The sequence below is a fragment of the Neophocaena asiaeorientalis genome, unplaced genomic scaffold (assembly GCF_003031525.2).
Source record: "Neophocaena asiaeorientalis asiaeorientalis breed wild unplaced genomic scaffold, Neophocaena_asiaeorientalis_V1.1 scaffold346, whole genome shotgun sequence".
In the NCBI taxonomy this organism is placed as follows: domain Eukaryota; kingdom Metazoa; phylum Chordata; class Mammalia; order Artiodactyla; family Phocoenidae; genus Neophocaena; species Neophocaena asiaeorientalis.
Window position 1 is genome coordinate 705,664 of NW_020175400.1, and position 16,636 is coordinate 722,299.

The window sequence follows — 16,636 nt, forward strand, 5'->3', positions numbered from 1 at the left end:
GACCAAAACGTTACAGTTCAAAAACTGCCCGTGTGGTGATACAAGAATAGCGCCAGGTGCAAGAAACAGCTGGCTGTCCTCGCACCTGGCCTGGATGGGTGAGGCCTGCGTCTGCTGCCCTTTCCCCTGCGCAGTCAAGCCGCCACGCCAAACCTGGGGCAGGAGCACACTGCTCCATCCCTTCACGCTCACACTAACGGGGCAACTGTGGTAAGTGGTACAGTCAAGGTGGGACAGCCTAAGGGAAAGAGACTGCAAAGCTGACAGAAACCCCATTCCCCAAGACTCAGTCCCTCTAAGCTTACCCAGGTGCACAAATACCACAAGTGCAAAGAGTTAAGAGAGCACATTTCTTCTGTGCTGCGCAGCATGTGGGATCTTAGTTCCCTGACCAGGGATCCAACCCAGGCCCCCTGCATTGGGAGCGTGGAGTCTTAACCACTGGACCACCAGGGAAGTCCCAAGAGCACATTTCTGCCAGTCCTTTTCACATTTTAAAAAATGTAACAGTGAGCATGCGTGTGTGTACAGGAAGCACCAAGTAACGCTGGAGCTAAATTTCAATTGGTTATTTTAATATTTTGGATTAGAAAATTTATAGATATTTTCTCTCTGCTAAAGCTGATTCAGTAACAGAGTAGACCATGCTTTTACTCTCTATATTGGAAAATTTAAAACCTACAAAAAGTCATGAATGACAATAAATGCCAGAACACCCTTCTTCTAGTTTCATCAATTGTTAACATTTTGCCACCTTTGCTTTCTCTCTCTCCACATACGTACTACACACGTACACACACACACAATTATACATATTATTTTATTGCTGAACCTTTTAAAGTAGGTTGCAGACATTTCATCTCTAAATACCTCAATGTGTATTTCTAAGAAAAGTACATTCCCTGATATAACTGTAGTACTGCTATCAAGTTCAGGGAATTCAATATTGATCCAATATTTTATCTAAAACCGAAGATTATTTTCAATGTATAACTTTAGACCCTCTCCCTCCCCGTCTTTAAAGAAAATCAAGGTGAAAATTACAGCATGGTATATTATTACCTGGAGCTGATCTGGATGAAATCTCATGGGGCCAAATTGTATATCAGCTACTGCTACCTGCAAGAAAAAGATCTGCTTAAAAATGAAAAGAAAAAAAAAAAGATAAGCTTGCTTAAATTTTTCTCTCATCAGTGCCACAGATGAAAATGAAATTTCTACTCTAGAGAAAAATTACGTAAATACTTATTAGACACAGGGATCTCAGTTATCTCCTTATAAACCCCAGGAAAGGTGGAGAGCAGAGAAGGACACATAAAATGAGTCTGATCCCGGCTTTTCTTTTCCTAGCTGTGTGTGACTCTAAGTGAATTACCCAACCTTCGGCCTCAATTCCTCATGTGTTACAGAGATCACGTGAGATTACAATATAAAGAGCCCCCAAAGATTAGACACCGAACGAACATTGGTTTCTTCCACATCTACTCCCATCTTTCCCCTGATGGACAATGAAATCTTACATCTAAAATGGCACACACACAAAAAAAGAAATCCAGCTATCAGAACCATGGGACCTCAAAGACTCCTTGTTGAGAAACGGTTAACACTTTCATTTTACAGACAAGCATGGTGCTTATCAATAAATGCTTATTGGGAAATTCCCTGGTGGTCCAGTGGTTAGGACTCTGTACTCTCACTGCTGGGGGGCCCGGGTTTGATCCCTGTTCGGGGAACTAAGATCCCACAAGCCTTGTGGTGCGGCCAAAAAAAAAAAAAAGAAGCTTATCTATTTGAGAACTTAACACCAACACAGAAAGATAAATACAGTGTCATAACCAAACCCCAACAAGTAATAGAATCATAGCGCCAACGGAGGGCTCAGCATATACTGGGCACTGTGCTAAGGGCTGAACATACGTTATCTCGCTGAACCTCTGCAACATGTTGAGAGTTTACATTGGAAAGCTGAGGTTCCAAGTACTTTGTTTAAGGCCACAAAGCAGCAAGTGGCATCTGGGATTCCACTGACCAGTCTGTTTAGTTTTATAAACTGTGCTGCAAACCCAGGGCCACTGGAAGGTTTGGGAAGTCTGTGCACTGCACAAAGGAGCACAAGGGAGGGAGAATGGAGAGCTAAAATCCAGTCCCAAGCCATAAACCCTGGCCTTGGGTTGCTACCTGGAGGAAGAGACACATTTTGCAATTTTTCCAGAAACACTGTATATATGTGTTGAGGGGATTCCTACCCTACTCCAGGTCGCTGGGTGACGGGTGTGATTTCATACCTAAAACACAGCAGCAGCAGAACTATAAACCTTCCCACAAGATACTTCCTAACTGCCTGCCACCTCCCATCTCTCCCCTCAAGCAGTGATCTCTCCTACAGTAAACACGTGCAACAAAACCTGCTTAGTGATGGAGGAAGTCCATGTATATTTTTAACTGCTAGAAGCTGATGTCTACTAATTATGGGACACTGGCTCAGTTTCTGATTTGCTTTGTAGTAACTTCACCTCTCAGAAGGTGTAGAATGAGGGTTGCTACTACTCTAGACCTGAGACTGAGGAGGAGGGCTTTGCAGTAGGGTGGAAGGGTGAGCACAGACATCCCACAGCACCGTCTATCCTCCAGAGCTGGGCAGTCACCGGCCTCATCAAGAGGCACAGCTGGATGCCAAAGCCAGAATTTCTGACGGAATATGATCCAGGAGGTCCAAGAGAGTCTTAAAAGAGAGAGATGTGCTCTACGTAATCATACTTGCAATGACTTTTTTGTCGGTTTTTATGAACAAAGTTTAAAGAACAATGACTTTTTTGTTGGTTTTTATGAATAAAGTTTAAAGAAATGAATGAATGAAAGAACAAGAAATGATACAGGCCTACTGCTTGGAGAAGACAGTGAAACTACTCAGGAAAAAGAAAGAGAAGGAACAAAATGACAGGAAAAAGAAGGGAAATCATTTTGCTGATTTTCTACAGTGTTGGGGCAGGGTGGAATTGCACAAAAGAAACCAGAAAACCCATCAACAGGAGGGCTGTGCCACTGCCTAGGATGAAGCGGTTGCTGGACAGCACTTGGGTCCTCTGTGTGAAACGGCAGCTGCAGCCTCTCACAGAGGATACTCATGAAATTTGCTATGAAGGATCAAGGAGACAAAAGATAAAGTCTGAACGGACAGAAAGAAAATATTTATAAATATTGTAAAAACATACTAGGTCACAAAGAAAACTTTAAAACATATTCCTTGTACAGCCTTTATTTCCAACCATAAGGCAATCAAACCAAAATTAAAAACAGAAAAAATACCCCCTCCTTGGAAATTTTTAAACTCATATAACTGCCGGATCAGAGAGGGAAATGCAAACTATGCCTACAGATTGCTTGGAAAATAATAAAAATGAGAATGTCATGTAATAAAACCTACAGGATACTAGTAAATTTTACTCAGAGGCAACATTCACAGTCTTAGATCTTTCTGTCATGAAACAAGAATTAATATACTAAGCTTTCAAATCACTAAATTTGAGAAAGTCAACACTACAAACTTAAGGAAACCAGGAGGAGAAAAATAAGCTAAAGGCTATAATAATTAATAAAACTTTAAAATGTTAACGACTAGCTTGATTTTAAAAAACACATACTATATAGTGTCGGTCACAAGCTGAGGGACGAGATAAAAGAATGGACAGCTATATGCTAACACATATATATGCAATCTAAAAAAAAAAAGTGGTTCTGAAGAACCTAGGGGCAGGACGGGAATAAAGTCATAGATGTAGAGAATGGACTTGAGGAAACAGGGAGGGGGAAGGGTAAGCTGGGACGAAGTGAGAGAGTGGCACTGACATATATACCCTACCAAATGTAAAACAGATAGCTAGTGGGAAGCAGCTGCATAGCACAGGGAGATCAGCTCATGCTTTGTGACCACCTAGATGGGTGGGATAGGGAGAGTGGGAGGGAGACACAAGAGGTAGGGGATATAGGGATATGTGTATACGTATAGCTGATTCACCTTGTTATACAGCAGCAACTAACACAACAACATAAAGCAATTATACTCCGATGACGATGTTAAATAAATAAATAAATAATAAATAAAAAGAATGGACAGCTAAGGGCAAAAGTCTCATTCTTCCTGGGAAAACAATTCTGAGTACATGGTCTACACCCAAAGTGGGTGAAATAACTTTTACAGAGTAACTTTATGATCTCAACTTGTAAAAATAACTCACCGCCGCATTAATTCTAAGAAATAAAAGAAGCTATAGATTAATTTTTTTAAAGAGCATGGATTCTACTTCAGTATAATTTTAGCAGTATCATTTTAAAACATGAATGTTTCAGCAATTCTATTTTACCATTGAATACTTTCTTTATTTACTTAACTAGATTGCATTTTAACCTTACATCCTGTCTACGGGGTATATCCGGCTCTCAGGACCTCTGTCAAGCGGTGTCCCAGCAGAGCCGGACAATTACTTACCACTGCCCCCCCCCAAAATAACCACCACCAGGAAATCTGATGACATTACTCAGTGAGCAGACGTCAGCAGTGGGCCCTCAAAGAGTAAACAACTTCCCAACTGCTCTGGATAAGGGGATCGGAACTACTAGAATTCGTGCACTCATCCTTTCTTTGTGTATGAAAATCAGAATCAAACTGACCTAATGCTTCAGGCCATAGCCCTCTTAATAATTATTTATTTTTCACATTAATATTTAGAAGGGAATAGTCATTTTCAAATCAGTTTAATAATAGCTTTCAGCTTCAAAAGCAACTGATATTTTTAGGTAATACAGGAACAATAATATATTCATGAACTGATATCAGTAATTATACAATTTGTTGAATTTAGTCTTTTGGGTTTTTAAATATTTATATATTTATTAAGATTTATTGTTAAAAAAGACTGTTAAATTGGGATATCAGATAAGAATGATGTCTGTATTTTATTATTTTAAAGTAATTTTTTGTTAACATGGCTGATGGAAATCTGAAATACGTTATTATTAGACACCTTGATGAACCACCTATCAGTTTTCTTTTGTTTGCCTAACTGACCTAACTGCAGGGCAAAGTTACTATGTTACCAATCTTGATCACCAGTGGGGGTAGGAGAGGAAAGAGATATATAATTCCAACCTGTCTAAATATTCTACTCCCCTGACCCTCCCCTTACCCCTTGCCTGCTTTTTTTTTTTTCTGCAGCTTTAGTTACCATTTGCCCCACTACATATTTTATTATCTTCTTATTAAAGGAGTGTCTCTCCCATGAGAATGCAAGTTCTACAAAGACAGGGATTATCTGCTTTACTTATTGCTATATTTCCAATACCCAAAACAGTGCCTAGCATATGGCAGACATTCAAAAAATACTTCTGAATGAATGAATGCTCAACAGCTAATCTTTTTTTATCTCTGTATTTAAATTTTTATTTTACTAAGTCTTTTGAAAATATAATATATTTATTTTTTAACATCTTTATTGGAGTATAATTGCTTTACAATGAGCTAATCTTTTTGAACCATTTATCTAAAAATCATACTCATACCAGCTTATACATATACACATGTATATAATACAGCACTTCCAGTTTTCAGAGTATTTTCATATATACTTTATATTGTAAAGGAACAGAAAGGAAGGAAGCAATCTTAGGAAAAGCCTAAGCACTAGGAACCACAAATGAATCATGTGATCTTTTTCCTACATCCCTTTATTAGAAACAGAAAGTTATGCTGGGATCAATTTATATATTAATTGTTTACAAACCTAGGAACTATAGCAAAGACATAAATCAGATTTTGTCTTGAGCCATACTGTCCCTCCAGGCTTTCCCTGTACAGCCAGTGGCCATCTTGTCTCTCTCTGGGCAAAGAGTGGTAAATTGATCAAAGGGGCACAGCCTGGACAAGAGTCAGGAGACACCAGTTCTTAGGTGGGGAGTGTCAAAATTAACCCAGACATTTGTGGACCACCTACTTACTATGTTATAAGCCAAGCACAGAGGTAGGTACTGAGAGTGCAAAGACCAAATGCCTACCCTGTCCTGAGTAGGAGAAGGGGAAAACGTAAATTATGACAACATGGTGCAGATTTAATATAGAAAGAAGGTGTCTAGTATGTGCTAAAGACTTCGCTTCCAATCATATTTAAATCCAATTTAGTCCTTACCCTATGAGTAAGGGAAGCTCATTAACTCCATTTTATTGATGACCAAACTGAAGCTCAGAGCCGTATTATTAAAGCGCTGGTAAGTGGCAATGGTGGGAACTGGGCCCAATTCACAGAAACTTTCCTGTGGTCTTTTTTTTTTTAATAATAAATTTATTTATTTATTTCTGGCTGCGTTGGGTCTTCGTTGCTGCGCGCAGGCTTTCTCTAGTTGCAGAGAGCGGGGGCTGCTCTTCCTTGCAGTGCGTGGGCTTCTTATTGCGGTGGCTTCTCTTGTTGCGGAGCACGGGCTCTAGGCACGTGTGCTTCAGTAGTTGTGGCTCACGGGCTCCAGAGTGTAGGCTCAGTAGTTGTGGGACACGGACTTAGTCGCTCCATGGCATGTGGGATCTTCCCGAACCAGGGCGTGAACCTGTGTCCCCTGCATTGGCAGGCGGATTCTTTTTTTTTTTTTTTTGCGGTACGCGGGCCTCTCACTGTTGTGGCCTCTCCCGTTGTGGAGCACAGTCTCCGGACCCGCAGGCTCAGCGGCCATGGCCCACAGGCCCAGCCGCTCCGCGGCATGTGGGATCTTCCCGGACCGGGGCACGAACCCGTGTCCCCTGCATTGGCAGGCGGATTCTCAACGACTGCACCACGAAGGAAGCCCCCTGTGGTCTTTTCATGCTTCACTGGGAAAGGCCTAAAGTTACCTGACCCTAACCTGTATCTAGCTGAAATAAGACCAAGAACCTGGAAAGCAGCATCCATCCATTTGACAAATCTTTGTTGAACACTCACTATGTATCAGATGGTTTCCTACGCACTGGGCATTCAACAGAGAACAAGACAGATAATATTGCTACACAGCAGGGAGGGGTTTGACGGAGAGTAACTGGGTTGCTGTTTTGAATCAGAGTCAAGGAAGGCCTCTCTGAGGGGGAACTGTGGAAGGCGAGATCTGAATGACGAGGAGTCAGCCACACCACGAGTGGAGGGAGCACCAGGCAGAGCACAGGACCGAAGGTGGGAACAGGGTGGACATTTGAGGAAAGGAGAGGGAAGAGTGCCGAGATGAGCTCACGGCTAGGCAGGAGCTGTAAGATGCGGAGTTTTCTAAGCCAGAACAAGAAAACTGGGTTTTATTCTAAATTTCATGAAGAGCCACTAGAAAGTTTTATACAAGGGAATGATATGATCTGATTTTTATTTTTTTAAGATCCCTTTGGGGACTTCCCTGGCAGTACAGTGGTTAAGACTCCACGCTCCCAATGCAGGGGGCCCGGGTTTGACCCCTGGTCGGGGAACTAAACTCCTGCATACTGTGCAGTACAGCCAATAATAATAATAATAATAAAATAAATGAATGAATGATCCCTTTGGCTACCTGTGGAAAACAGTCAGTAAGAGAATGAGAGTAGAGGCAAAGAGACAGTAAGGAAGCTTCTGTAGTAGTCCAAGTGAGAGACGATGGTAGCCTGGCCTAGCAGTTGCCACAGAGATGAGTAGATGAAATCTGGGGTGTGTTTTGCAGGTGGAGTGATCAGGACTTGCTAATGGACAGAACACAACCAAATCCACCAATTCCAAGACCAGAATTCTGATATCTGACTTGAAGTTTTACGTCAGTGTTGTGTGGAAATTTGGGGTTCTGCAGGGCATCCTAGTAGAAGCTGGTGTGGATCTGCTTGGTCCTTTCCAGATCCACCCACAAGATGGCACCAAGATCTACCCTGAGGTAAAGCTCCTTCCTAGCTGCTTCCCCTGGTCCTTCTCCCAGAGCAAGCAAAATACTCCATTATCCATCCTCAATGTCCCAGTCTCTTTTTTCTCCCTTACCTGGTCTTAATATGCCCTTCAGTCAATTTAAACAGCACATATTTACAAGAAGGCTTTTATATGTTATCTCAATTGGATGCCAAAATCAAGTCACATGCTAGGGTGAAACCGTTCAGGTCCTTTTTTTCCAAACCCATAGTGCTGGGCAAAAAATGGTGTCTGGATTAAATGAACCATTTAAAGAGCTTATCACGGGGCTTCCCTGGTGGTGCAGTGGTTGAGAGTCTGCCTGCCAAATGCAGGGGACACGGGTTCGTGCCCCGGGGTCCGGGAAGATCCCACGTGCTGCGGAGCGCATGGGCCCGTGAGCCATGGCCGCTGAGCCTGCACGTCCGGAGCCTGTGCTCCGCAACGGGAGAGGCCACAACAGTGAGAGGCCCGCGTAACGTAAATAACTAACTAACTAACTAAATAAATAAAATAAAGAGCTTATCACAATTCCTGACAGTGAGCAAATGCCCAATAAATTCTAAATATCTACAGAAAAGGTTTTCCAAGAAGTTTTTGCTATGAAACTATAATTTTACACACACAGAGGCATTTTTAAAACTATATTTTTCCAAAGAGCTGTTTCTTTCAGAGCACTTAGGTAATCTCTAATAAGAACCATTAACATCACAGTACCTTGAAATACTGTACAAAATAGGACCCACTTCTTAAATATTACGTTAATGTAGTTGATACAGGGGACAAATAAAGGTTTTCTAGAAACCCTGCAAGGAGACTGCCTCTGAAGGTGAAAACAGAATCAACCCAGAAAAATTGAGGATAGCCAACTGAAGGATTAAGCCAACCCATAAGCCTCTCTTTCACTGTGTCAGTGAAATTTAAGAATCCTCAAATCCAACTGCAGAAATCTAGCTATAACATCATGGAGGCAAGACCAGAATCTACTTCTTCCCCACCCCCTCCAAAAAGAGAAGACTGACCACTTGGATCTTCCCGTCAGAATGAGGAGGGTGTACAGGCAGCCCAGCAGAGGGAAGCCAGAGGTTGAGAAGTCAGTGCTTATTGATTCGGCTCCCTCCCAGAGAAAAACTGAATCTAGCAGGCGTGGATGATCTAGGTATCAAAAGGAATACTCCTAACTTATAAATTAATAAATTAGCATCCTGCCTCTCTCCGGGACAAGTCTATTTCAGGCATATTTACATTTATCAGTCATGTTTATCTCACACCCTGCACACTCAGACAGCAGTGAGCCTTATTCAGAAGGCTCCACAGCTGCTTGCCCGCCTACCTGACCACTCCCACAAACCTGACTGCAAGCCCCAGCCTAGATTTTACTGGGTTTGCTTAATGGACCTCAGTGCTGTCTGAAGGGGATTACACTGAGAATGACAACCCACGCAACACAGTGAATTATCCAGAATCATCCAAACTTCCCTTCACCAGTATTCCTGAGGTGGGACACATAGGGGTTTGAACTCTGACCCCTCTCCCCTGAAAAACTGTAACTTTAGGCAAGTTTCTTCACTTTGCTAAATCTCACCTGGTAATTAGTGACTGTGAAGATGAAATGAGTAACAGATATGCAGCTCTCTGCATGGTGCCTGGCATACAGTTTAGTGCTCCATAGCAAGTAGTCATTATCACTAGTGAAAGGGGATACATGAGCATTCACAATGCCCCTAGTTTGGTTCTAGAGCAATGAAGAAATCCTTACTAGGTATGGAAGCTAAAAACGTAGGTTTTGACAGAAAGTGGGTTTCCAAACTCAGCTGTGGCACGCAGGCCCTAGAGTGCGCAGACTTCAGTAGTTGCAGTGCACGGGCTCAGCAGTTGTGGCTTGCAGGCTCTAGGGTGCAGGCTCAGTAGCTGTGGCACACGGGCTTAGTTGCTCCGCGGCATGTGGGATCTTCCCGGACCAGGGCTCGAACCCGTGTCCCCTGCATTGGCAGGAGGATTCTTAACCACTGTGCCACCAGGGAAGTCCTAAGGTAAAATCTTGACCAGAAGTTGTCTGGTATTTATATTTCTAAAATGTATATCTACGTCCTCCAAACTAAATATATTTTTGAGACTTTTTTCAGAGTAGTTTTAGGTTTACAACAAAATTAAGAGGGAGGTACAAAGATTTCCATTATACCCCCTGCCCCCACACAGGCACAGCCTCTGCCATCATTAACATCACTCACCAGAACAATACATTTTTTAACCAAGGATGAACCTACACTGACGCATCATAATCACCCCAAATCCATACTCTACCTTAGGGTTCACTCTTGGTGTTGTACATTCTATGGGTTTGGACAAATATACAGTGATGTGTATCCATTATAATATCCTATAGAGTATTTCCACTGCCCTAAAAATCCTCTGTACTCTACCTGTTCATCTCTCCCCACCCCCTACCACTGGCAACCATTTATCTTCTTATTGTCTCCATAGTTTTTTGCCTTTTCTAGACTACCATATAGTTGGAATCATACAAGTATGTAGCCTTTTCATATTGGCTTCTTTCACTTAGTAATACGGATTTAAGGTTCCTCCATGTCTTTTTTGTGGCTTGATAGCTCATTTCTTTTTAGTACTGAATAATATTCCACTGTCTGGATGTACCAAAATTTATCCATTCACCTACTGGAGGACATCTTGGTTGCTTCTAAGTTTTGACACTTATGAATAAAGCTGCTATAAACATCCTTATGCAGGTGTTTGTATAGATATGTTTTCAACTCCTTTGGGTAAATACCAAGGAGAGCAATTGCTAGATCGTATGATAAGAGTATGTTTAGTATTGTAAGAAACTGCCAATCTGTCTTCCAAAGTGGCTATGCCATTTTGCATTCCCCCTAGCACTGTTTGCACCCTCCAACCCCATTGCTCCACATCCTGGTCAGTATTTGGTGTTGTCAGTGTTCCAGATTTTGGCCATTTAAATAGGTGTAGAGTAGTATCTTACTGTTGTTTTAATCTGCATTTCCCTGAGGACACATGATGTTGGGCATCTTTTCATATGCTTATTTGCCATCTGCATATCTTCTTCGGAGGTGGCTGTTAAGGTCTTTGGCCCATTTTTTAACCAGATTGTTCATTTTCTAATTGTTGCATTTTTAAGAGTTCTTTATACATTTTGGACACCAGTCCTTTATCAGACATATCTTTTGCATATATTTTTCCCAGTCTGTGGCTTGTCTTCTAATTCTTTTGATATTGTCTTTCACAGAGCAGAAGTTTTTAATTTTAATGAAGTCCAGTGTATCAATTATTTCTTTCATGGATTACATCTTTGGTGTTGTATCTAAAAAAGCATCACTATAACCAAGGTCATCTAGGTCTTCTTCTATGTTATCTTCTAGGAGTTTTACAGTTTTACATTTTACTTTTAGGCCTATGATCCACCTTGAGTTAAGTTTTGTAAAGGGTGTGACATCTGTATGTAAATTCATTATTTTGGATATGGCTGTCCAGTTGTTCCAGCACCATTTGTTGAAGTGACTATCTTTGTTCCATTGTATTGCCTTTGCTCTTTGTCAAAGATCAGTTGGCTATATTTATGTGTGTCTATTTCTGGGCTTCCAACTTTGTTCTTTAATATTATATAGCTATTCCGGGTCTTTTGCCTCTCCATGTAAATGCTTTAATCAGTTTGTCAATATCCATAAAGTAACTTGCTGAGATTTTGACTGGGATTGCATTGAATCTATAGATCAAGTTGGGAAGAACTGACATCTTGACAGTATTGAGCCTCCCTACCCACAAACATGGAATATCTCTCCATTTACTTGGTTCATCTTTGATTTTCTTCAGAATTTTTTAGTTTTCCTCATATAGATCTTGTACATATTTTGTTGGATTTATACCTAAGTTTTTTTTTTTTGTTTTTTGGGTGCTAATGTAAATGGTATTGTGTTTTTATTTTCAAATTCTGCTTGCTCATTGTTAGTATATAGGAAAGCAATTGACTTCTGTATATTAGTCGTGTATCCTGCAACCTTGCTATAATCACTTACTAGTTTCCGGAGTTCTTCTGTCAGTTGTTTTGGATTTTCTATACAATCATGTCATCTGTGAACAATGACAGTTTTATGTCTTCCTTCCCAAGCTGTATACCTTTTATATCCTTTTCTTGACTTTTTGCATTAGCAAGGACTTTCAGTATGATGTTAAAAAGAAGTGGTGAAAGGGGAAATCACTACCCTGTACCTGATCTTAACAGGAAAGCTTCAAGTTTCTCACCATTTAAGTATGATATGAGCTGTAGGTTTTTTGCAGGTATTCTTTATCAGGTTGAGGGAGTTCCCCTCTACTCCCAGTTCGCTGAGCGACTTTTATCATGAATGGGTTTTGGATTCTGTCAAACGTTTTCTCTATCTACTGATATGATCATGTGATTTTTCTTTTTTAGTCAGTTGATGTTGTGGATTAATTTTCTGATGTAGGAGCAGTCTTGTTTACCTGGGTCTGTTTATATCTTTTTTATTTGATTTGCTAATACTTTGTTGAAAAATTTTGCATCTATGTTCAGGAGAGATGTTGGTCTACAGTTTTTCTTTTCTTGTAACGTCTTTGTCTGGTTTTGGCATGAGGGAAATGCTGGCTTCATAGAATGAGTTAGAAAGTACTCCCTCTCCTTCTATCTTCTGAAAGAGATTGGAGAGAACTGGTATAATTTCTTCCTTAAATGTTTGGTAGAAATGATCATATGGTTTTTATTCCTCAGTTTGTTGATGTGGTGTAACACTGATTGATTTGCGAATACTCAAGAATCTTTGCATCCCTGGGATAAATCCCACTTGATCATGGTGTATGATCCTTTTAAAGTATTGTTGGATTCAGACTGCTAGTATTTTGTTGAGGATTTCTGCGTCTATGTTCATCAGTGATATTGGCCTATAATTTTCTTTTTTGTGGTATCTTTGTTTTTGGTATCAGGGTGATGGTGGCCTCACAGATGTGTTTGGGAGTATTCCTTCCTCTGCAATTTCTTGGAATAGTTTCAGAAGGAGAGGTGTTAACTCTTCTCTAAATGTTGATAGAATTTGCCTGTGAAGCCATTTGGTCCTGGACTTTTGTTTGTTGAGAGGTTTTGGTTTTTGTTTTTCTTTGGCTGTGCTGCTACACAGCTTGCGGGATATTAGTTCCCCGACCAGGGACTGAATCCGGGCCCTCGACAGTGAAACCGCAGTCTTAACCATTGGACCACCAGGGAATTCCCTTGTTGGGAGTATTTTAATCACAGTTTCAATGTCAGTACTTGTGATTGGTCAGTTCATATTTTCTATTTCTTCCTGGTTCAGTCTTGGAAGGTTGTACCTTTCTAAGAATTTGTCCATTTCTTCCAGGTTGTCCATTTTATTGGCATATAGTTGCTTGTAGTAGTCTCTAACGATCCTTTGTATTTCTGTGGTGTCCATTGTAACTTCTCCTTTTTCATTTCTTATCTTATTGCTTTGAGCCCTCTCCTTTTTTTTCTTGATGAGTCTGGCTAAAGGTTTATCAATTTTTTTTTATCTTTTCAAAGAACCAGCTTTTAGTTCATTAATCTTTTCTATTGTTTTCTTCGTTTCTGTTTCATTTATTTCTGCTCTGATCTTTATATCTTTCCTTCTACTAGCTTTGGGTTTTGTTTCTTCTTCTCTCTCTAGTTGCTTTAGGTGTAAGGTTAGTTTGTTTATGTGTGATTTTTCTTGTTTCCTGAGATAAGATTGTACAGTACTGCTATAAACTTCCCTGCTAGTACTGCTTTTGCTGCAACCCATCGGTTTTTGGATCATCGTGCTTATGTTTTCATTTGTCTCTAGGTATTTTTTGATTTCCTCTTTGATTTCTTCAGTGATCCATTGGTTGTTTAGTAGCATACTGTTTAGCCTCCATGTGTTTGTGGTTTTTACAGCTTTTTTCTTATAGTTGATTTCTAATCTCAAAGTGCTGTGGTCAGAAAAGATGGTTGATATGATTTCAATTTTCTTAAGTTTCCTGAGGCTCGCTTTGTGGCCCAACACGCGATCAATCCTGGAGAAGGTTCCATGTGCACTGGAGAAAAATGTGCATTCTGCTGCTTTTGGATGCAATGCTCTATAAATATCAATTAAGTCCATCTGGTCTAATGTGTAATTTAAGGCCTGTGTTTACTTATTTATTTTCTGTCTGGATGATCTGTCCATTGATGAAAGTAGGGTGTTAAAGTACCCCACTATTATTGTGTTACTGTTGATTTCTCCTTTTATGACTGTTAATATTTGCCTTATATAGTGAGGTGCTCCTATGCTGGGTGCATATATATTTATAATTGTTGTATCTTCTTCTTGAATTGATCCCTTGATCATTATGTAGTGTCCTTCTTTGGAAGAATCAATATTGTCAAAATGACTATACCACCCAAGGCAATCTACAGATTCAGTGCAATCCCTATCAAATTACCAATGGCATTTTTCACAGGACTAGAACAAAAAAATCTTAAAATCTGTATGGAAACACAAATGATCCTGAATAGCCAAAGCAATCTTCAGAAAGAAAAACAGAGTTGGAGGAATCAGGCACCCGGACTTCAGACTATACTACAAAGCTACAGTCATCAAAATGGTATGGTACTGGCACAAAAACAGAAATACAGATCAGTGGAACAGGATAGAAAGCCCAGAAATAAACCCCCCCACACCTACGGTCAATTAATCTACAACAAGGGAGGCAAGACTATACAATGAAGAAAAGACAGTCTCTTCAATAAATGGTGCTGGGAACACTGGACAGCTACACTTAAAAATAAATGAAATTAGAACATTCTTTAACACCATACACAAAAGTAAACTCAAAATGGATTAAAGACCTAAATTTAAGACCGGATACTATAAAACTCTTAGAGGAAAACATAGGCAGAACACTCTTTGACAAAAATCGCAGCAATATCTTTTTCAATCCGTCTCCTAGAGTAATGGAAATAAAAACAAAATAAACAAATGGAACCTAATTAAACTCAAAGGTTTTTGCACAGCTAAGGAAACCATAAACAAAATGAAAAGACAATCCACAGAATGGGAGAAAATATTTGCAAACAATGTAACCTAGAAGGGATTAGTCTCCAAAATTTACAAACAGCTCATGCCATTTAATATCAAAAAAAACAAACAACTCAATCAAAAAATGGGCAGAAGACCTGAATAGACATTTCTCTAAAGAACACATACAGATGGCCAAGAGGCACAAGAAAAGATGCTCAACATCGCTAATTAATACTGCAAAAGAAAAAAAAAATCTACAAACAATAAATGCTGGCGAGGGTGTGGAGAAAAGGGAACTCTCCTACACTGTTGGTGGGAATGTAAACTGGTATACCCACTATGGAGAACAGTTATCGAGGTACCTTAAAAAACTAAAAACAGAGCTACCATATGATCCCACAATCCCAATCCTAGGCATATATGCGGAGGAAACCACGGTTTGAAAGGATACATGCACCCCAATGTTCACTGCAGTGCTGTCTACAACAGCCAAGACATGGAAGCAACCTAAATGTCCATTGACAGATGAATGGATAAGAAGATGTGGTACATGGACTTCTCTGGTGGCGCAGTGGTTAAGAATCCACCTGCCAATGCAGGGGACACAGGTTTGAGCACTGGTCCAGGAAGATCCCACATGCCGTGGAGCAACTAAGCCCGTGCGCCACAACTACGGAGCCTGCGCTCTAGAGCCCGTAAGCCACAACTACTGAGCCTGTGTGCCACAACTACTGAAGCCCAAGCGCCTAGAGCCCCTGCTCCAAAACAAGAGAAGCCACTGCAAGGAGAAGCCCGCGCACCACAACGAAGAGTAGCCCCCTCTTGCTGTAACTAGAGAAAGCCCGCACGCAGCAACAAAGACCCAATGCAGGGCTTCCCTGGTGGCGCAGTGATTGAGAGTCCAATGGACTATTACTCGGCCATTGGAAAGAATGAAATAATGGGACTCCCCTGGTGGCGCAGTGTATAAGACTCCATGCTCCCAATGCAGGGGGCCCAGGTTCGATCCTCCCTGGTGAGGGAACTAGATCCCATGTGCATGACACATCTAAGAGTTCGCATGTCACAACTAAGGAGCCTGCATGCTGCAACTAAGGAGGTGGCGAGCCACAACTAAGGAGCCCACCTGCCACAACTGAGGAGCTACATGCTGCAACTAAGTAGCTGGTGAGCTGCGACTAAAGAGCCCACGAGCCGCAACTAAGGAGCCCAGCAGCCGCAACTAAGACCCAGTGCAGCCAAATAAATAAAAGAATGAAATAACGCCATTTGCAGCAACATGGACGGACCTGGAAATTATCATACTAAGTGAAGTAAGTCAGACAAAGACAAATGTCATATGATATTGCTTATGTGCAGGATCTATTTAAAAAACGAAACAAATGAGCTTATTTACAAAACACAGACTCACAGACTTAGAGAACAAACTTATGGTTACCAGGAGGGAAGGGTGGAGAGAAGGGATAGACTGGGAGTTTGGGACTGACATGTACACCCTGCTATATTTAATATAGATAACCAACAAGGACCTATGGTATAGCACAGGGAACTGTGCTCAATATACTGAAATAACCTAAATTGGAAAAGAAGTTGAAAAAGAATAGATACATGTATATGTATAACTGAATCACTTTGCTGTATACCTGAAACTAACACAACATTATTAATCAACTATTCTCCAATAGAAAATACAAA

The 16,636-nt window shown here is 40.7% G+C and overlaps 1 protein-coding gene across 2 annotated transcripts in view; it reads right to left on the reverse strand.

Moving 5' to 3' along the window:
* The window catches only part of PDE8A (phosphodiesterase 8A), a 131,410-nt gene that overhangs the window by 74,473 nt on the left and 40,301 nt on the right, over positions 1–16,636 (reverse strand). For both annotated transcript variants that reach the window (XM_024766474.1, XM_024766473.1), the window contains exon 2: positions 1,063–1,119. In XM_024766474.1, coding sequence (XP_024622242.1) covers positions 1,063–1,089 — 27 coding nt within the window. In that variant the 5' untranslated portion in view covers positions 1,090–1,119. The remainder of the gene's footprint in view (positions 1–1,062; positions 1,120–16,636) is intronic.